We start from the raw sequence: 21,974 nt of genomic DNA on the forward strand, positions 1-21,974 counted from the left end.
ACGGGGTGTAACATCCTTCCCCCTTTAAAACATTCATCCTCGAATGTTGTAGCTTATGATGTTATCATTGATTTCTTGAAATGGTTGTCCTTCCTTAAGCCCTGATCTTCATATTCTTATAATATGAGCTCATCAGTCTTCTTTCATATTCCCCTAACTCTTTGTCGAACTCACCCATAAGTTCCATAGCCTCATGTTCTTATGTATGTAACCAGTGGTCAACTGATATTTAGTTATCATCCTGTTCTCATTAAGGTGGTCTTAGCTCATGATTGCTACGGCTCCCCGCCGATCTGTAAGTACCCTTAATTGTTGTACCCTTTTTACTTGCTCTTTATTTCTCTATTAGAAGACAACCTCTCTTGTTCAGATATGTCATCTTTCCTTGCTTGCTTCTCCGGTGCTATTTTAGATTATCCCCTTTTTGTACTCTTCGACCTTATATATATACCATATCATCTCCTTTTAATTCCTTGGTCGGACTCCTTAATTCCTTATAATATCATCATAGTTCCACCTATGGTAGCGCCCAGATGATTTGTAATAGCATTTCCTTACTAATGACTTATTATTCTCAGTGATTATTTTACTTCAGATTGTCCATCCAATATATCCACAATGCCATAGCCAAGAGATTTATTTTCAAATTGGACTCAAATCCATCCAAACTTTTTTTCATAATCAATCCATAACGGCAACCTTAACACAATCCCTTATATACGTGTATATAATACTTCCTCATCATCATTATTATCCCTCGCAACAAGATTATACTCATAACATACTAATAATCACAGCTCAAACTAATTCACAACTCAAAATATCATCAAATTCATATTTGAACTTTTTCTCTAATTTCCTCTCCTCAAATCTTAACATAATTACAATATAAACTCATAACAAGGAACTAAGATAAAATCTTACTTAATCATAACTTCCTTTCAATACGAGTATGCTTTCTTCTTAAGTCCTTGATTCTCTTGTACCGACGATCATTTGAGACTTAAATTAGCCTCTATTCTTCTTTGGCTCCTTATCGTTGTCCTTACACCATTTTGTTGGCCATTTCATCACGATGATTGTTTATATGGTTCTATAACATATGCTCTCACATTTGATATAACCGGCGACTTGTGATTTCACGACTTGCGAGGTACTTTCTAATCTCAGGTAGCACTGTTGTCTTGCTATCCATAGGCACACTATCTTCCTTTCCTTTGGAGATCATTAAACTTCCTATAATTATTTCTCTTGTTAAAACTTTCATCTCTTCTAGTGTTAAGATTTCCTTTTTAGTAATCCAGATTGTCCTTTATACTTATTCCCTAGTCAGCTTGCAGACCCTTATTACTCCTTTCGTTACCTCTTGGAGTACGTTAATGCATATTTAAATGTAACCAAAATTCCTCCGGTGCGAGCGATTCAAACCACAGTCCGGAAACATAACATGTCGCATTGACGAAACTCATTCTCTTTGATTCGCTAATCCCTTCATTATCTTGTCATGCTTCCTTTTCCATATTTGTCCCATAATATACTTGTATTCAATCATTCCCACTTTCTTTTAATAAATTCTTGATATATCTATACATCTCGAACTTTGGCTTTTTCAAGCCAGTACATTTCCCTCTTTTGAATTTGGGAATATTGTAATTCATCTCAGAACTGAATCTGTTCTTTCCCCCTTTTAAAGATGTTCTCATATACCAGTAACATTCGAATATTAACCGTCTTTGTTAGTCATCTGGCTGACTTTAGTGGTCCTTCAACTCCTCTATTCCATATTATGCTGGAGTTCCTTTCATCGCATGGTTTGACTTATTTCCTTTTTGCTAACTGAATTCTTGCATTAAGTCAAATGTTTACACATACCGGATACAATTCAGATGCTTTCTTTATTGATCACCTCTTCCTTTCATAATTAACAGTCCCCTAGGATAATGAATCAATGATGACATCGGATTTCGTTAGACTCCTTATGGAGTGTCCGACTATACAGCGCTCCTCCAGCCCTAATCTTCCTTCATAACTATCTTTTTACTAATATGCTTGAGATTCTTCTTGCTCTTAGTCCCCAATTCCGGTTTATATCTATACCCATCGTTATTATACTTCAATCCTGTTTATCAAGATCCATTTCCGGGATCTTCGCATTCATCCTGTATCACATGTTGCCATACTCTATCCCTCCTGCTTACTTACTTTAAAAAATTTATCCGAATGGCTCTTCGCCTCTGCCGCTGCCTTAACCCTTTTTTCGTAAACTTTACTCGACCCTTAGTAGCAACATACTTCCCTTGCTTACACTTCTCTTCTTCTCATGACATCATAATCTTCTTACTCTTATGTATACATATTCTTCTTCTCCCTGATATTGTTGCATTATGATTATCCAACTTTAACATTCGGAGAAAACAATATCAATCTGCCTTGTTGCACTTGCTACCTTAACTTCAATACCCAGCTCAATCCATACCTCTAACATATCGTATGATCGCTCTAACATATCGTATGATCGACCATAGCGGCACGCATAATATTTAATGTGGCCACACATGAGTTATCGTTTGCATCACTTATTAATACCTCGCTTACGAAATATCTCAATGCTATTTAAATTGTCCTGAATCTGTGGCTCTAATACGTCTCCCCTCTTTTTGCCTAGCTAGCCAAACTCATACCTCACGATCATTTCAATTTCGAATCTTTTTAATTTCAAAATCCCGCCCAAACGAAACCCTAGAGTTTCAACTTCACCTATAAATATTGTCTTAAGCACTCAGCCGAAAGGAGACCTGGAAAATCCTAGAACAGCTTAAACCTCATGACTCACGGTTGAACAACGAAAAGCGCTATTCTTACTCTAAACATTAGCTTTCTTCAAGTAATTACTCTGTCTTTGTTGGCTTCGAGCCATAGCAGAGGTTTTCTTGTGCTGTTAGTAAAAAGAGAGTAAATCTGAGACCTCGACAGCTCCCGTTCACTGCACCAACAAGAGGTAAAATTGGATCTTATTTCGACCTTTTTCTTCTATCGATTAAAATTCTGTGTTTGCTCAGAGAAAAAAAAACATGTTTTAAGGTCCTATTATCTTCAGATCTGTTTGTGATTAAATCATGTGGTTAGTTACTGTTTTTTAACCTATAAAGATTAATAATATTTGATTATAATAGCAACCATGTCCTTGACTGAAATACAAGTGTAGGTACTGTGCTAAAAAAAGAAAACCCTAGCTTTAGGGTGATATATTCTGGCCATATAATGTCCCATTAAATGCTTGTGTTGAAATATGATGTTCTCCCTTGACAATATGTGGATGTTCTCGTTATCTGATGTAATGATATTATGTTAAGATACAATATTAGCATATTAGCTCTTTGATTAGAAATCTGGAACTTAATTCTTTTGAGGTAGATTAATATAATGGAAAATGAACCTATGCTTTTGGCGTGAATCTTTTAGTCTCGTTGATTTTCTGTTTCATCCTTTGCTGGTCGTCATGTTTGGTTAAAAGTAGGATTCTTTTCTAATCCATTCTTCATCTTTTCTTTCTTTACATCCGTTAAAAGTAGGATTCTTTTCTAATCCATTCTTCATCTTTTCTTTCTTTACATCTCATACTCTATGATGTTATTTAAATACAGAATGTAAATGTTTAACTTTAATATAAGAGCATCATTTAAAAAGAAAGAAAAAACTTCTTTCAATTGATAAAAGTTTAGGGTGTGTTCGGTATGGAGGAAAACATTTTTCGAAAAATGTTTTCCAATTTTCTCATGTTCGTCTAGTCAAAACTTTTGGAAAATGTTTTTTTTAGGAAAACAAATTCATCAAAAATGGGGAAAATAACTTCCCTAATAAAAGTACGAAAACAAGTCCACAAGTGACTTTCCACCAACCACCCTACCACCACACAACCCACCCCCAACCACTCCCATCCACCCCCCCTCCCCCCCAAAATTTTTTTTAAAAAGTTTTTAATATTTTTTTTTTGGTCTCCGACCCCCCCCCCCCACACCCCCCCTCCCCCAAAAAAAAAGTTTTGAAATTTTTTTTTCTTTGCACCATGCACCAAACCCCCCCACCCCCGCTGGACCCAACACCCCCCCACCCCCCCCCCCCCAAAGAATTTTAATTTTTTTTTTTAAAAAAAAAAGTTAAGAAAAGTTTTTTTTAAAAAAAAAAAGTTCTGAAAAGTTTTTTTTTTCTTTTGCACCACAACCCACGGCCGCGTGCAATCCAACACCCCCACCACCCCACCCCACCCACCCCAAAAAAAAATTAATTTTGTTTTTAGAAAAAAAGTTCTGAATTTTTTTTTTTTTTTTTTTTTTGTTTAAAAAAAAGTTTTGATTTTTTTTTTTTTTTTGGTCTTTTACACCACCCACCCACCCCCATCCCCTTCCGAATTTGTACTTCATATATTTAATTATACTTTTATAAAAAAATTATAAAAATGGGAAGTTTGCGTGATTATATTTGGTGGGGGTGGGGGCAAGTGGGGGTGGGTGAAGATGAAGTGTGTTTGAGAGTGGTGGTTGGGTGGGAGTGGGTGGTTTGGGTGGGCGTGGGGTGGTGGGGTTGGGTTTGGGGTGGGATTGGTGGGGCTTGGGTGAGTATTTTTCGAAAAATATTTTCTACCAACCAACTGAAATGAGAAAATAAATAAGAAATTCACTTATTTTCCACTAACTGAACATGAGAAAATAACTAAAAATTCACTTATTTTCCAAGATCACATTTTTCGGGAAAACATTTTCCTCCATACCGAATGCACCCTTAGTGTCTGTGTGTTTTATTAACATGACATGTAAGTACTGATTTTTAGTACAAGTTCATGATTTGTGAATTCATTAGCTTTAACTTTCTTCTTTTATTTTCCATAATCATTTTAATCGGATTTTCTTTCTAATTCTTTTACATTTCTTTTTTTTTACATGAATATCGGAGCCGAAAACGGCACCTCTATTGCAAGGAGTCCGCATATCCTCACTCTTCCTCGCCTTTGCACTGCTTGAACAACGAATTACAGAAGAGATTTTGTCCATCTGTTGAAGCCAAACATGGCTATTGGTCATCTCAATCATTTCTGCTTGTTTTCACTTTACTTGCATTGGTGAATGGCTTTTATTTTCAATTATGTGTTTTCTGTTGGAAGAGATAGAATTGTTACATAATGACTAACAGCTGGACTTATTTGGTCACACTAAGTTTTAACTATAGTTAGTAACTAAAGTAATTATTCTATCACATAGCACTTCTAAGTGTGTATCATTAAAGAGGTTTTAATCTTAAGGACTAAACATGTTTTCCCTATTCAGGCTATCAATTTTAATTCAGACATATTTCTCAAGTTTGGTTCAAGTAAAATTTGGAATCTTTGAGTCATTTAGAAAACTGATTGCAAATGGTATAAGGTCTTATTTTGTCCTAACTTGGCACCTGGATAACTTTAATGATTTCTTTTAAATAAAGGATTTGACGAGGAAACTGATTTTCTATACAAAACTAGATTTTAAATCATCTTGTTATCCTCGTTTGATTCTCGAGTCCAATGTAAAATTGTTCTAACTCCACAACACATTTTTTAATAACGTCAATTGGGTTTAAATACTAACCCCCTCTTCCTTTATAATTAATCAATTATTTTATACATTATTACTTATATTCTACAAGGCCTTCTAATTAACATGAGTCCGGTCGGTTAACCATTATTGATGGATCTTAAAGGATGCTTAATACGGATCTTAAAGGATGCTTAATACCTTCCCTTTAGATTAATTGAACCCTTACCTAGAATCTTTTGCTTTCGCAGACTTTAAAACAGAGTAAGTTTAGACAACGACTTCAATTAACTTTAGATATCCTAATTCACCATAAATAATTAGGTGGCGACTCCTTAACTTTAATTAACCCTGGAATTTCCGGAATCTTGTAAACCATTTCGACCTGGTTAAAATGGGGTATAACAGAATTTTCCACGGTAATATCCTGTGTCTTTTACATACTACATTGCATAAGAGAACTGGTATACAACCAGTTCCTTGCATATTGTGTTTGGTGGACGCATAGCCTACATCAATTTGTATGTATTGAAAATATTGTCACTCACGTCATATAGTTTTGGGAGGAGTCGTCTCATGTGACTAGTCAAGCTTTCAAGCTAGCTAGCTCATAATATGATTTTGTTTCTATAAATAAGGGTCTAATCTACTCCCAAACTCGCATGTCAAAGGTGTTGAATTGGTAATCCCAACAAATTTAGAGAATAAACATTTACAAGAAGCAACATCACTGAATGAAGTAGTACTCTATTTCCATTAAGAAAGAATATGCTTCACATATCACATTTGCTTTGTTCCCTCTTGAAAGATCAATAAGCTTAAAACTTGCTATTTCTTCCTAGTCCCTAAATACAAATGCCTAATCATTAAAATACCTGCTTCTTCTGTCTTGAATGCAGAGAGCAAATGCCTCAAACAAGCTTGGAGAAGGGCAAGCATAAATTCTAGTAATGCCCCAAAACTACAACAATTACGTCTTAGACCCGAACAATCATACATAAATAAGACTAGGGTGTGTAATGATGTAAAATCCCTTTCTTCTAAAAGGGTTTATTCTTAAGTGAAACAGGAAACTTCTTGTACAAAGAGTGAAGGCAAACCGAATATGGTTTGTATTTCCTCTTCTACAATTTCCTGTTTGTTCCTATGTAACTCCGGTAGGCAGTGGCGCTGATCTAGACTAGACACAACGGGTTCAACAGATTCTAATTCTAACTCTAAATCCTGAATTCGTCACTGCTCGTAGAATTTCTATAGTGAGCAAGGACTACCAGGTGAAGGGAATGTGATGGATCTTTTGAGAAACTCTTTTTGCTTGTCATCAGCAAAACAAAGCACAGAATCCATACATATCTCAAGGGCAGAGGAGGGTTGAACAGGTACAAAATCCTGCAGCTTTGCATACTCCGAAATCAAGTGATACATGTAATCATAAATCCGATCCATACTCAAACTTTCCATCAAGTCTTGTCCTGCTTTTCCAATTGCTTCGGCCTAATTAACCATGGAAAAAAGTATAAAGACATCGGCAAATGAAAGAGTCAAACATAAACATAAATAGACTTAGATATACATTTCAGAACTGACAACATTTAAATTCTGAATCCGTCACTAGCATAATCTCAACTAAACTAAAAAGTAGCTACAATGACATAATCTTGGGGGGGAAAACATACCTCCAATGGATTTGCATTACCCCAATCAACTGCAAACTTTATAGAAGGGCATAAATCGAATGGAGGAATTGGCCAGTAATTTTTCTTCGGAATCAGACCGCGACTAAAGAAATCCTGATACTGTGGGCTGATTATCAGTGGAAGAGAACCACATGCTAAAATATACTTTAAGCTCACTGACCATGCATATCCTTCTGCATAAATCTTGTACCTGCATTATTAAGAACATAACTTAACAAAACGAATGTATTTTTTCCTTTGTGTCAGAACTTAATACAATATCCCTCTATGGACATCTGATAAAATTGGAACGGTACACAGAAGATTAGCAAGCCCACAAAAGGATGACACACACAAAGAGCTCTAATACAATCATTTATCGCATTGTACAATCCTTCAGGAGTACACGACGATGAAATGACTTATCACTAGAGTAAAGATAGAATAAAGGCATTGATGATTAATGCAGCATGGAAAATTCATAGAAATGAATCTGCAAAGAAAACAAGCAATTATAGAGGTTGATCCTAGAAAACGTCAACATTGGGCAAGATATTTTGGATGACTCATACTTAAGTTCTATGCACTGACAAAATTTTAAAATTTCTTTAAACGGTTAGTGAATGTAACTTCTTAATTGCTGCCTAAAATGCCAAGAATATAATGTCAACCGAAGAACCAAAACCCGAATTCGTGAATGGCAACTCAAGAGTGTCGCAAAGCTCACCTATGATCACATTGCTTTGATAGTTTGGACTTCTGAAATCCAACCTTTGCTTCTTCTGTCCAATTCTATATCCATCACAACATAAATCAGTAATTGAGAAGATCAAGGGACTCAAATTTCCAAAAGAAAGAAGAAACAAATTAAAAACACAGCTAGTTATATACAGAAACTAAAAAAAGGAGTTTCTCATTCAAATGTGTAAGTCATGAACCTGCCGCATAATTTGTGCTCTCCATATTTGAGTGTCATTGCAAGTAAGCAACTCTAAACGAATAGGAGAAACTACATCTGGGTTCCCTTTCCAGTATGCTATCGGTATCTTCCTTACCCAACTTCGAGATTTTGAACCTAATTTGATGCTTTTAAATTCTTCATTCCATGGTCTTATGTTTATTTCAGACCTGAAAATATAAATCAGCAAAGGTAACTAGTTGATGCAAATAAGGAAAAAACAAAAGGAAAAAACAAAGTCCATGGTCAGCCAAAGAATGACACCCCAATCCTACGTAACAAGTTATGTCTTTGTTTCCAGGTAACTAATTCCACTTATAATGAACAACTACCTATAGTTATACTGTAAATTTTAGTGTATAGAAGTTATAATGTCGATGGATTTGAGTTCAATGACAATGTAATTTTTCTACACAATTACATCACTTATTAGGTAATTGTAAGTGAATCCCTATGATATGCATTAATCTGCAACCTGATAAAAATGCTACTGACGTGCTATAAAAATTAACAAGCTCAACAAATCAACCATATACGTTCTCATAACATTGTTACATTATGTACCTAAAATTAAACAATGTAGTTTGCATTTGGATAAATAAAAGGAAATTCATATATATGGATACTTACCAGCCCCAGAAAGACCAGTCTGGAAAAGGTATATCGAAATGATGAGGTGTGGTACAATACCGAAACAAAGGCAACGGCATTGAAGCATGTTCAGTTCGATTGATAATAGGCTTGTCCATGCAATCAAACATTAAATCAACATCTGGAACTTTTCCAGGATATCTCCTAAGTAGTTGCAATATTCCCCAAATTGTGAACATAGCCCTACTTTGGACACAAGCATAGTAAAAATCTACGAATAATTTGCCACCAATAATTACAACTCTAAAAGCTGCATTCTTCTGAGCCTCCAATACATGGTTCATAGAAATCCTAGACTTGGCCCATGGCTCGAGGTCGTAACGTATGCTCCTGAAGAAATATGGGCAGGATTCAGTGGTTTTCGATTCAGATTGAAATTTGCTGTTTCGAGGAATATTGGGGACGCGATTAGTGCTACTACAGCTAAGATATGAACATTGTATGATCTTGGAAGCCTTTGAATAAGTCGATTCTTCATCGAAGGATTTCGCAGGAAATACATGCCACGGCGTTGGCTCTAAGTTGTGACCAACGATTGTTTTTGTCTGAGAAATTAAGTTGTCGATCTAGAATCCAAAAAAGAGAAACACCAACGACGAATATAAGAATGTCATCAAAAAAAAAAAATTAAGAATGTTAGAAACTTCACAGAGAAAAAAAGAAAAAGAAAAAAACAGCGGAAACATAAAAGACTTGAAGCAATATCACTTATTTTAAATGATGGATTACTTGAGTTTGGAGATAACACACAATATTCTTCAGAGATATAACAAGCCTCTCATTGCAGTTACCTAAAAGTGATTATATTTAATTTTTGTTTGCTCTTGTTCTCTTTGAAGTGCCAACAACGTAACTTAAAAAAAAGAACAAGATTTAAAGCCATCAAAAGTTAAAAAAGAAAAGAATGTTAAGAACTTGAGCATGCATAACACTTTTTCAAAAGATTGATTGTTTGACTCTGCAGGATATAACATACAATGATCTTTAGGGCAACAATGAGCATGTTATTACAGTTATCTAAAAGTGACTGTTGTAATTTCTTGTCTGATCGTATTCTATCTGAAGTGCCAACAACATTCTTAACCATATAACATAATTATTTCAGAACAAATATGTATTGTCAATTAAAAATCACTTCAATATTATAAACTATCTAACAAAGAACATACACAACAATAGATATATAATTAAATATCATACAGATAAAGAATGAGCACCTCAAAGAAGAGGAGAAGACCAAGGAATAGAAAAGCAAAGAAGACAATGTATCGAGGCAGAAAAGATGGCCGAGGACTATGTCTAGAAAGTATCCCCATTGAATTAATTAACAAAGCTGTTCCAAATTGATGAATCGTTGAATTGCATTGTCCATTGATATTTTTTTTTTCTTTAACAGTTGATGAAATTTGACCTGCTCTTTCCTTTCCTTTTCTTTCTCTCACACGAAAATTGCGGTTACTGTTTATCTTGCAACGCTACCACGTGGAAGACCAATAGCCACGGATGGAGCACTATAACTTGGGGTTCAATTGGATCCCAAACTTTCGATGCGGAGTATAAATTTATGTGTAAAAGTTTACTAAAATTATAATAAATAGTAGATATAAACTCATAACTTTAGAAATATAATGGTTTAGTGCTAAAAATTTAAGATGTTGAACCCCTGAAATTTAAATCCTAGATCCGCCTCTGCCAATAGCTCGTGCTTACCCGTACTCGTCTCGCTCGAATAATTATTATTATTTATTTATTTATATTATATTAAAAGTGGAAAGATTCTAAGGGCAAAGTGTTGAATTACCAAAATGCCCATCAAAAGTTAAATGACTATTTTACCCTTTCAAAAACCAAATTAACTTTTCTATGTTAATATACAAAAATGTAATTTCATATTATTATTTTTGGTTTTGAAGACAAAAATTAAGTAGAAAAATATAATTGAAAGCAGTAGTGCTTTAATGCTTCATAAACTCATAACAATAAATTCAAAGGAGTGAGGGCATTAGTTTTCTTCTGAATTTATTCTACCAAAACGTTTAGATATCTCTTCACATTAAACCGTAGGACTCATTTCACATATAGATTTTTCAGTTATTTTTTAAAGTGCAATGTATGTGGTATTATTAGAATATTTATGTGAATTTAAACAATTCGGTGAATGAGAAGTCCTCATTGAAGAGGGTCAATAAATAATCTTATTTAAGGAGTCCGGAGCCAAAAGGTATAAAAATACACGGTTTAAACTAAAAGGGGGCGGCCAAAAATTTATATACCAAAAGGGGTATAACGTAGATCAGCCCACGTTATACCCCAATTTTTTTTTAACTTGTCAGATTCAACCAAACCGGAAAAAAAAAAATTGTAAAACGTGGATCCCTCCACGTTATACAAATATATTAATTTTTTACCCGACGTTTTATAAATAGTTTGTAAGACGTTGCCTCTATTTAAATCATATTCGGCTATGTTTTTAATAAAAAAATTTATTGATTTTTAATTTTTAAAGTATATAGTTAATTTTAGTGAATAACTCAAATAAATATTTTAATACATGCAATAATTAAATATGTGTTATATATGCGATGTTCACATGCAATTAAATTTTATCCTTTGGGAAGTGGAGAAACTACCATATGCCATGTTCACATGCAATTAAATTTTGTGATATCCGAATTCAACCAAAGGACTATGTTAGCAAGTACTACGGTTGTTTACAAGCAAACGTACGGTGGAAATTTTCACCGTTGGGTGATGAGGCATATTGGCCACCTTCTCCCTTGGTTTAATTGCAAACACCGAATACGAGCGAACTTCGAACGCGGACTATAACTAGAAGGAGGAATGAAATGGATATAACTCCTGCTCGTATGGCTAGAAAGTGTAGTACGTGCAAGCAAACGAGGTCATAAAGAATCGTCGCCTTGACGAGAAATCGGTAGTTGTTGTTGCTTGTTGGTTTTTATGTTTTTTTCTTAACTTGTACGATTATTGTTCCTTATGTAATCTTCCAAGAATATATAACATGTCTTGTGCCGTTTAATAGTTATCATGTAATTTAACATTTATTACTTAGTTAATGTGTGACGTTTATTTAACTTATATTTTATTTTTTATTTTTGTTCGCATATATAACACATATTTAATTATTGCATGTATTAAAATATTTATTTGAGTTATTCACTAAAATTAACTATATGCTTTAAAAATTAAAAAAATCAATAAATTTTTTTTATTAAAAACATAGCCGAATATGATTTAAATAGAGGCAACGTCTTACAAACTATTTGTAAAACGTCGGGTAAAAAATTAATATATTTGTATAACGTGGAGGGATCCACGTTTTACAAATTTTTTTTTTCTTTTCGGTTTGATCGAATCTGACAAATTAAAAAAAAGTTGGGGTATAACGTGGGCTGATCCACGTTATACCCCTTTTGGTATATAAATTTTTGACCGCCCCCTTTTAGTTTATACCGTGTATTTTTATACCCTTTTGGCTCCGGACTCTTATTTAAGAGTACTCTACCCTTTTCCTTTTAAGTACTTTTTTAGATCATTACTTTTCATATTTCATTTTGGTTCGTGAGAGAGGTCTTCCTATTTACATCGAGTTTCTCCAGATTTATTTTGAGTTAATTATTCTTTGTTATATTTCTATGATATATTATTCATTTCTTCTTCTTTTTAGATATGAAATTCAATTTTTCCTCAAGCATGATTTGGACGTCTTCGTTTTCACAGTTTAACTCACAATGCAGTTCATAAGTCTCTAAATTTAAAGTTTTTAATCACGTGATTAAATGCAATGATCCAATTGTGAATTAAGAGCCTCTTCGTTGTGACACATCGAATAGCTTTTTAAGACCTTGATTGTTGTACAAAGTATCTTTTATATATAAATACTCATAATTCATGTAAAATGAAATAAAATAAATGTGCTCGATTCATTGTCTTCTATATTCCGGCTCCAACCAACAATAAGAGTACTATTTTATATGCCTTTGCAGAATATCTTGGTTATTTATCTCATGTTTTTGGCTGATTATTTTGGTAATTTGATCCATTGTTTGTCCCTTCCTACCCCTTTTAAATTTTGTGTTACTCATGACTCACATATTGTAATATTATTTATTGTAATCTTTTTGTTTGTCAAGTATAATGTTATTTATGCAAATTTCAACTAATATTCCTGACAGATGAAAGGACTAGCTCATAGTATGACTTATGTATAGTAATTTGATTTTCTCACGATAGTAACTATTATCTCTATCACAGATAACTACTATTTCTTTGCAGGTGTACACCACGAAATTGACAATAATCTAAGACCATCCTAAGAAAGACATGTTGATCGAATTTCTGTACAGTTTTTAAAAATACAATTTTCATGCAACATGAACTTCTTGATATGTATGCACTGTAAAAGGAGGAGTGTAGTTTCTTAAAGATGAGAGAACAACTTTAAGCGAAGTGAAGCATTTGCACACATTTAAATTTTATGTTGTTGAAATATCAAAAAAGAAAACCTTGCCCAGCTGAATATTTGATATTATAGAAGAATTGCTTTGTTGAAGTTGTTCGTAATTACTTTCCTTGTAACAATAATAAGCGTCATTTGTACGTTTAACTATAGACTCACCGTGCATCAGTTTGAGCATGCATTTCACCTTCTAATTTAATGTAACTCATATATATTTTAATATTATATATGCCATGTTTAAAATGTTTGAACTGATTAAATGGAATACACGTCCAACGCACTTGTCCAAAAACTTGTTGTCTCAATGGTTTGGATGTATCATGCTAAAGGATGTTATGCACTACCAACAATATATTTTATTTTATTTACACACTGATCTATTACGACAAGTAATTTGTGTACATAATAGGATTTAACTTCTAAATTCAAATACAGAAGAATATTTATTTATTAGATCACCTAATAGGCTAATAAATGACTATACATCGAAGGGGTTCAGGATTTTAATTTGATAAGTGATTGGATTTTTATTAGCGATGATTCATTGTACTTCTACTATGTGTTCAGATATATTATATGCTGAAATTTTTATTAGTTTTCACATATAAATTTATATTTTGCGTAGAAAATATATACTGGTTGGTTTGAACCAAATCTTAGAAGAACTCGATCCACCTCTGACTATATGTAACTAGCGATAATGAGTGAGATAAGTAATTTGGAAATAGAACATGTAACTTACATGTTACAATAAATTAAGGAGTTGTTTTCTTAGTGAAATGCTTTTCAGAATATTTTAATCAATCAAACATAAGAAATTAGAAAGTATTTTTTTTTCTTCCATACCAAATACACCCTTAAAGAGAAGAAATTGCATGGTTTGTCCTTCAAATGGGCTGGTCTTTAATTTTTTCCCTTAGCAATTAAATTTATGCTCAGCGGGGCATAAATTCTTTAAGATGCAAAACATAATTTTGGAAACATTATAATACAAAATATAAATTTATACCCTACGAAAAAGTTATTTAATTTGCCTTGAGGAACAAAAAATAAAGACCAGCATAAAATAGGGACAAAAGTGCAAATGACCCCCTTAAAGAAGCAGGTTTTGCTCAGCTGAGTTGGGCTGATGAGTGATACTTATGGGGCAATTTGCAGGATTGCCCTTCGGGCCGGGGTGGTCTTTAATTTTTGCCCCTCAAAATGATGGTCTTTAACTTTTGCCTTTCAGGCAGAATTTACCAATGCGGGGAAATCCGCGCAAAAAAAAAAGATTCTTATGGGCGGCTAAGCAAAACTCTCCTTATACTCGTGTTAATTTGGGCCCAGAACACCTCACCAGGACAACGTGACATTCTCCCATTGGCTACTGGAGTCTGGAACCAAAATGGCCCAATAAAAGACACATTGAACCAAAAAAAAAAAAAAAAGTACCTTTAACGAAAATACCGTTAAAATACCTTCTCTCCTTTAGCGCAGTATTTCGCTAAAGGACCCCGACATAAAACCCATCGGGTTCCACCACTAGTCCCCTCCACCCTCATAAAAAATTCAGAAAACGCCATTAGAGGCTGTTTTGAGATGAACCCCACTTCCAAAAATGTCATTTTCTATTAAAATTTCATTTGGAAAGTTTAGATTCTCGGTATATTCAAATCAAGGAGCAAGATTCTAAGCTCGAAATTTGAAAAAAATCGTCGTACAATTCGAGTAAAACAACCCTACAACAAACTTCAATCGAGGTATTCTACTATGAACTTTTTTAGTAAAATATCCTAAGCATGTTTAATGTTTAATAGTCATGAATTTTGAAGCAAAAAAATTTGGGCTGTTGATCTTCGCTGCTGGCAGTAGCTTTGCTACAGTTTTTTTTTTTTGCTAATTTATTATTTATTAATTGATTATGAATTGTTAATTTTTTAATTGATTATGAATTGTTAATTTGTTAATTGTTTATGAATTGTTTAATATAGTAATCTACTATTATTTGTAAACTATGCCATTATTAATTAATTAGTTGTTAATTGTTGATTATGAATTGATATTTTGTTAATTGATTATGAATTATTAATTTGTTAATTCTTTATTAATTATTGAATTAGAGAAAAAAACATCATCAATCCTAATATTTGTTAATTATGGCATTGTTAATTTATTTATTTGTGAAATTGTTTATTCCATGTTAATTATTTGTTTATCCCATGTTAATCGTTAAATAAATTAGTTTGTTATTTCTTTAATTGTAGTTAGGAGAATAATTGTAATTAGATATAATTATTCACAAAATATAATACAACATAATTCACATATTCCCTATAAATGATTAATTAGTTAATATAATTTCACTTTAATTTCAAGAATAATGAATAATTTAGTTTCTACAGACACGACTCTTTCATGGATCCGAATGTTCATCCAGGGCCCGTTGTTCACCTGGGGCCCGATGATAGATTAGTACTTTCTTTGCAAGACAATCATAGGTCCGTGTTATTATGGATTGGTGCTATAGGGACTAGGCTCCGTCCCCGTAGGCTGCAGAGAGCGTGAGCTATTTTACGCGAGCGTCCCCCACACCCCCGCGTCTTAGAGATATTGTTTCGGGACGGTATCTATTGTTGTGTGTTCGTTGGTCGGGTACAGCATGATTAGGCGCTCATTTCGACCATGGTTGTGCGGTGGAGGCCGGAGATACATACCTTCCATCCACGCACTGGTGAGGCCACAATTATATTTCAGGATGCGAAGGTCCTATTTGGATTGCGGGTAGATAGAGAGCCATTATACAGTCGGTACGAGCCTTCTCTTGGTAGGACATGGGTGTCGGAGTTGACTAGGCTCACCCACTTGATGCCTGGTGTAGCCGCCTAGGTCTCGGGATTGAGTCGGGTGCAGATTAGTGCACTCTGCACTTATTTGCTTGCACAGCCTCCTATTGAGGATGACACTCCCCAGGACGTTGTTGATCGTCATACCCGTTTATATCTACTTATTATATTTTGGGGCATCTTATTCCCGAATACATCGGGTACCTATGTCAGCTTACTATATTTGATCTTCTTGGAGCATCTGGACCGCTTGGGAGACTTCAGCTGGGGCGGTCTTTGTTTTGGCATACCTCTATCGATACCTATGCCGAGCGTCTATTGGCCGTATCAACGATGTGTGTGGATTTTTTTCTCTTCTGCAGGTAATATTTTAAGTGTGCGTCCTTTAATGTAAACAAATCTCTTAAACGACGACTAAAAAATCATATTTTCTAATATCGCTTTCAGTTATGGGCGTGGGAGAGGATGATGCCTTTGCAGGACGTACCTAGGCATCACCTCGGTTTTAACATGCCCTACGTGAGGAGGTGGATGGCAGATTTTGACCGGAATGTGGATATGCACCACAGTATTCTTTCGTTCCGGGACCAGCTACGATGCGGTAAAACTATTTAACTTTACATTATTAATTTAATTAAATGTCTTTTATACTTGGTGATCACTAATTTGTATCTATATTTTATGCAACTATTTATATGGATGTTGTACGCTGCTATTTTGGATATGTTGCCGGCCTTTTGCAGGGCTGGTCAGGCCGTGTGGAGGTCACGGTGTCCATTGATCCACCTAGACATCGTTGAGGACCACATGCCCAAGCGCGTCTTACGACAGTTTGGGCATACTCAGAATATACCCCACGACGTTCATCATTAGCTCCGACACTACCAGCGGGACGATTGAGCGGCCATCGATGATGCATTTCTGGCTTTCATAGTTGTCCAGCTCCAGCGTTGACAGGATAGATTGGGGACTTTAGCAGTGGTCGGTCATGCGACTCTCATCATGGATTACATGCACTAATATCATGGGATCACACGCCGGATGATTGGCAACCCAGGTTTGCATCCCGTAAGGGATGTAGGATACGTAGCACTCGCAGGGCAGTACGAGGGGTTGGTAAGTTTATCGTATTTAGATTTTTTTAATTGTATTCATTATTACGTTTTAAAAATAACTATTTTTTTTTTACTGTTAAACACAAATGCAGCTGGTGGCATACAACGATTACGCATATTAGGGTTAGAGCATATGTCTTACCCCGGGGTTGCTAGGCTTGCGGTGGAGATGGTCGGATATCCGAGGACGGTATCCAGTAGGCAAGAGAGTTTCGGAGCATGGATGATCCTGTTCCAGAGGGTGAGTATCAGGCGGCGCGAGGAGGAGGACGCGGTCTTTGCCAGAGGACGCGGTGCTCGTAGAGGAATCGGTGCTGCTAGAGGACCTGGTGGTGGAGGACACCATCTAGTAGATGAGGCAGATGAGGCCGCTCCCATTCCAGAGGCCGTTTCCATTCTAGTGCATCCGCAGCCGAGCCAGAATGCGTACACGGAGGAACTTGATAACATCAATTGAGCGGCGTTTCACGCATCATTAGATGATGAGCGGCCAGTGAGAAATTTAGACGGTCCCAGGATTCTTGATTTCGATGACTTTTTAATCCCGATTAGTATTTAAAATACTTATTTACTTATTTAAAGTACTTATTTTAAATATATATGTTACTTATTATTTCGTAATTTTTTATATTTTAGGATTTGGCGCCAGTGGATCCACCTGAGCGACCCACTCAGGCGTTTTCTCATGGGCCTGCCGAGCCAGAGGTGTCTTCTCGTGAGACTATCAAGCCACAGGTAACATTTTTATTATAAGTTAATTTTATTCAATATAAGGTGAATATTTAAAATATTTATTTGATTATTTAAAGTACTTATTTTAAATATATATGTTACTTATTATTTCGTAATATTTTATATTTTAGGATTCGGCGCCAGTGGGTCCATTAGAGCGACCCACTCAGGCATTTTCTCATGGGCCTGCCGAGCCAGAGGTGTCTTCTCATGAGATTATCGAGCCACAGGTAAGATTTTTAGTAAAAATTAATTTTATTCAATATAAGGTGAATATTTAATTAATTTTTTTAACCTTTATTTGGACCTCGAACATTATATCGTCCATGAGACTACTTCATATTCTACACCAGACTCATCTCAGGAGCCTACTCAGGCACCCGTCAATACACAGGTTTGATTACTCAACAAACGTTAATGTATTCAATATAAATAAGAAATGACACTAATTTTTAAATATTTTTCAGGTTCATCCTTCGGCGCCTGCGGTGGCATCTCCCGATGAGGATGAGGTCTCGTTTCCAGACCTAGATCAGCCTGAGATTCTGAGCATACCAGCGGGACTAGATCCCAAGAAGAAGCACGTTATGCAGAAGGGCGCAAGGGCGAGGGATGATCATGGCTTAGAGCGCCCTCTTATTAAGAGGAAAAAGGGAGATGGAGATGATGGGGAGGGCGGTGGGGATGGTATGAGCCTTAGGCCTAAGGATAGTCTCAGGCATACCACATGTGGGACCATCCACACTAGTGTATATACATTAGTGTTGTACAATTTAAGTAAACATTATATATTTCTTGCGTATCTATTTATATTTATATTTGTTGCATATCTATTTATATTTATAAATACTATCTTAGTCTTTATTATTGTTTATAGTGTCACCTCCTAAATTGGTAATAAAAAAAATCGTGCCATATTCGAAATAAAGTTACGCATTAATTTAAAAATAACACGAAACCCTAAAACATAAATAACTTAAAGCTAATGACAACAAGTCTTCAAACAAAAATGGACTTCGAGCACTTTTCAACCACTAAAACGACAATCCGAAGTTTTGCGTATCCTTGATGTATTGAGCCTACCTTATTCATCGGATAAAAATAAGTATCGCATAAAAATAAGTAGAGTTCTATATAAAATATTGAAGTTCCAGAGTCTCGGAGCATGATTAATATATGACTAAAGTTCGTAAAAAAGAGTGAAAATGTAAAAGAAAGAGAGTTTAACCAAAACAAATAGGTCCTTTAGCGCAGTATTTTACTGCGCTAAAGGAGAGAAGGTATTTTCTTTAACGCAGTAAAATACTGCATTAAAGGTACTTTTGTGCCTCTCTTTTTTCTGGAGTATTTTGGTTCAATGTGTCTTTTATTGGGCCATTTTGGTTCCCATGATTTTGGATCAATTTTGTATAGTTTAGGATCGATCTGCAATTAACTGATTAATTGATGTGTTATTCATTTACGACTAGGCAATACGGTGTAATCTATTACTAGTAGAAACTTGAAACAGCTGCGAAATTGCTTTTGGATCGATTTTTATGAATCTTCATTTGTGATTTTGGATCGTAATCGTTCTGTCTTGTTTGGTAGACTGCAATATTTGAAAAATAGTTGATTCAGTACTGAGACTATGTAAAAAATTGAAAGATTAAAGAGCACTGTTTCATTTAGTTTAGGGATCGATCTGCAAGTAACTTATTAATTACTTGCAGACGTGTTATTCATGTTACGACTAAGCAATACAGTGTTATCTATTAAATTTATTAGAAACTTGATATAGCTGCGACATTGGTTTTGGATCAATTTTTTATGTATGAATCTTTCATTGTGATTTTGGATTGTGATCGTTTTGTCTTGCATGGTAGACTGCAATATTTGAAAAATAGCTGATTCACTGAGACAATTTCTATATTGAACACTCGAGCGTCTATAGATCCTTTATGTTCTTTTTGTGGATTATAATCTGGTTCAAATTTGTATAAGAAGTGCTGGATCATACAGAGTGAAATAGATTCCTTTATTGCTAGTCTTCTACACATACACAATGATTGGACTCTGGATGCCGTGATGGATACTTTTCCGAAGGTTCACTTTTACGAGAGCTATATTATGTTTTTAGACAATTAACGTAGTATTATTTTACTTAAAACCCTGTAAATGAACTGAAAGTTTGTTATAAAGCTCGATCTCCTCTAGTAAAATCGCAATCGAGCTCAGTGACTTATTGAACAAGCTGAGCACAAGCTCAATTGCTAAACCAGCTGAGCTTCTGCTGACTTAGTTCTGCTTGTGTACTGTTTAAGGACAAACTTATTTTGATTTCTTTTAATTTTTTATTTCTTTGCATACAAGCCTTCTTGAAGCATGCTTTGGCTCCACTATTACTGATCTCCTCCTAACCAGGATCAGCCTAGCATTTTCCATTGCTCATTCACTAACACTCTTTAGCCTTCACTGTATTGGATCTTTCCTCCCTTTGCTTCCACTATAGTAGACTGCTGTTGGCGGAAATTCAGAAACACCCATCAACCTCAGCCCACTTCAATAACTATTATTTTCGTCATCTTCTTTGTTTACGTAGGGCAATTGGTGTTCAAGAGACCAGATAAATCGAAAGTTTCCTTTTTCTTCAGCTGAGTCCAACTTCTTTTCATTATTTCTTTCGGTTCTTTGAATATTGGAAAACCTGTGAAAATGTAGTAAGTGGAAGTTGTTGATTTCATCATAAATGTTTGTAGTAGAAAAAAGATTGTGTTTGAGAAATTGTAAAAGTTCATTGTTGTCGAGTTGAACTGTAGCTTGCACTATGCAAGAATTTTACAAGCCCTGCTCCGGTATACCTTTGAGCTCATGTGATATCAAGCGTAGCTTGAACATGCAAAGCTTGCTAACACCTTTACATGCAACTATTCGGTTACGATTGCACTGCTTAACATAGGTTGTAGATAGAGTACTAGATTAGACATAGGTTGCTGAACAGAGTCCTGATTATTAGGCTTCACAATGCCATAAGATATCAAGCTCTTCTTTTTTTAAGTTTACTGCTGAAAATATGTTGTGAAAAATATTCATTTTCCTTTGGGTGCAGGCAGGGCCGGTTTGGAGTGGTTGACTGGATTGTTTAATGTTATTTTTAAGACGGTGAAGATGCCCGAAGAGTGGAGGTGGAGTATGACGGTTCTTTTGTATAAGAACAAGGGTGATATTCAAAGTTGCAACAATTATAGAGGGATTAAGCTGCTAAGCCACACTAAGTAATAAAGAATGTTTTTTGAATTTTAGAGTAATGAGATTTGGATGACTTCGAAAGGGGATACTCAGTGGCTCTAATAGATAAAATGATTATGAAGACTCGAATTCAAACTTATCAACATTTTTAGAAAGTCATGGACGGACTTTATTTAAAATTGGTGAACATTTAAGACCACTTTTGTGCTACTTTTAAAAAAAATTGCCCCAGTTTCCAATCCTGGAGGCGCTTGGTTCTAAACAGTTGAAAAGTGAGAAGTTCCAATGAAAATTTTTGGAAGCGATTTGACCGATTTAAAAATTTTGTCCCAGTTTCAAGATACTCTAGGACACATGAATTTAAACAATGGGAAGACAAAAACTTTACACAAAAATCCTTATGTATCTTATATGGACTAAAATGTAGTTCGATGTAAAAATGGTCGGACAAACCAAAGACATTGAAATTTTTAAATAGAGGGGCCGAATCCGCCTTGGGTTGCCTATGTATCCCAAAGGAATCAGGCCAGACGTAATTCGTGAATAAAAATAAGAACTTTTTGAGGTTTTTAAATAAAAGGAGGGTTGAACCCGATGTGGGTTGCCTACGTAACCAAAAGGAAATCAGGCCACAAGTAGTTCAAACCTACCAAATAAAGACACGATATATTTTAAATAGAAAAAAAATAACCCGATGCTGGTTTGCCTACGTATCCAAAAGGAAGTCGAGGCCAAACGTAGTTTA

The 21,974-nt window shown here is 35.0% G+C and overlaps 1 protein-coding gene and 1 non-coding gene across 3 annotated transcripts; one reads left to right on the forward strand and one right to left on the reverse strand.

The window, feature by feature from the left end:
• Window positions 1-6,295: 6,295 nt before the first annotated feature.
• LOC132052628 (uncharacterized) lies at window positions 6,296-10,307 on the reverse strand. Of its 2 annotated transcripts, none has more exons than XM_059444248.1 (6): window positions 10,067-10,307; window positions 8,829-9,415; window positions 8,179-8,368; window positions 7,968-8,032; window positions 7,241-7,451; window positions 6,296-7,058 (listed from the first exon to the last, which is right to left on the reverse strand). In XM_059444248.1, the coding sequence occupies exons 1-6, from the start codon at window positions 10,163-10,165 to the stop codon at window positions 6,816-6,818; spliced, it is 1,395 nt and encodes a 464-aa protein (XP_059300231.1). In that variant the 5' UTR covers window positions 10,166-10,307; the 3' UTR covers window positions 6,296-6,815. The 2 variants fall into 2 exon arrangements, with proteins under 2 accessions (XP_059300231.1, XP_059300232.1); XM_059444249.1 differs by having other exon boundaries at window positions 8,829-9,179; window positions 10,067-10,291.
• On the forward strand, window positions 7,521-7,620 carry LOC132054989 (U6 spliceosomal RNA). Its single transcript, XR_009414458.1, has one exon. It is a non-coding gene; the product is annotated as a U6 spliceosomal RNA (small nuclear RNA).
• Window positions 10,308-21,974: the final 11,667 nt, after the last annotated feature.

This window comes from Lycium ferocissimum, chromosome 4 (genome assembly GCF_029784015.1).
Source record: "Lycium ferocissimum isolate CSIRO_LF1 chromosome 4, AGI_CSIRO_Lferr_CH_V1, whole genome shotgun sequence".
Taxonomy (NCBI): Eukaryota; Viridiplantae; Streptophyta; class Magnoliopsida; order Solanales; family Solanaceae; genus Lycium; species Lycium ferocissimum.

What these genes read in the sequence shown, in the direction of transcription:
- LOC132052628 (XM_059444248.1), bottom strand. Translation starts at nt 10,165, where the DNA reads ATGGGGATACTTTCTAGACATAGTCCTCGGCCATCTTTTCTGCCTCGA. An exon ending in TCAAAGCAATGTGATCATAG is followed by an intron (nt 7,452 to 7,967) that starts GTGAGCTTTGCG and finishes TTAATAATGCAG; the next exon opens with GTACAAGATTTATGCAGAAG. An exon ending in GTAATGCAAATCCATTGGAG is followed by an intron (nt 7,059 to 7,240) that starts GTATGTTTTCCC and finishes ATGGTTAATTAG; the next exon opens with GCCGAAGCAATTGGAAAAGC.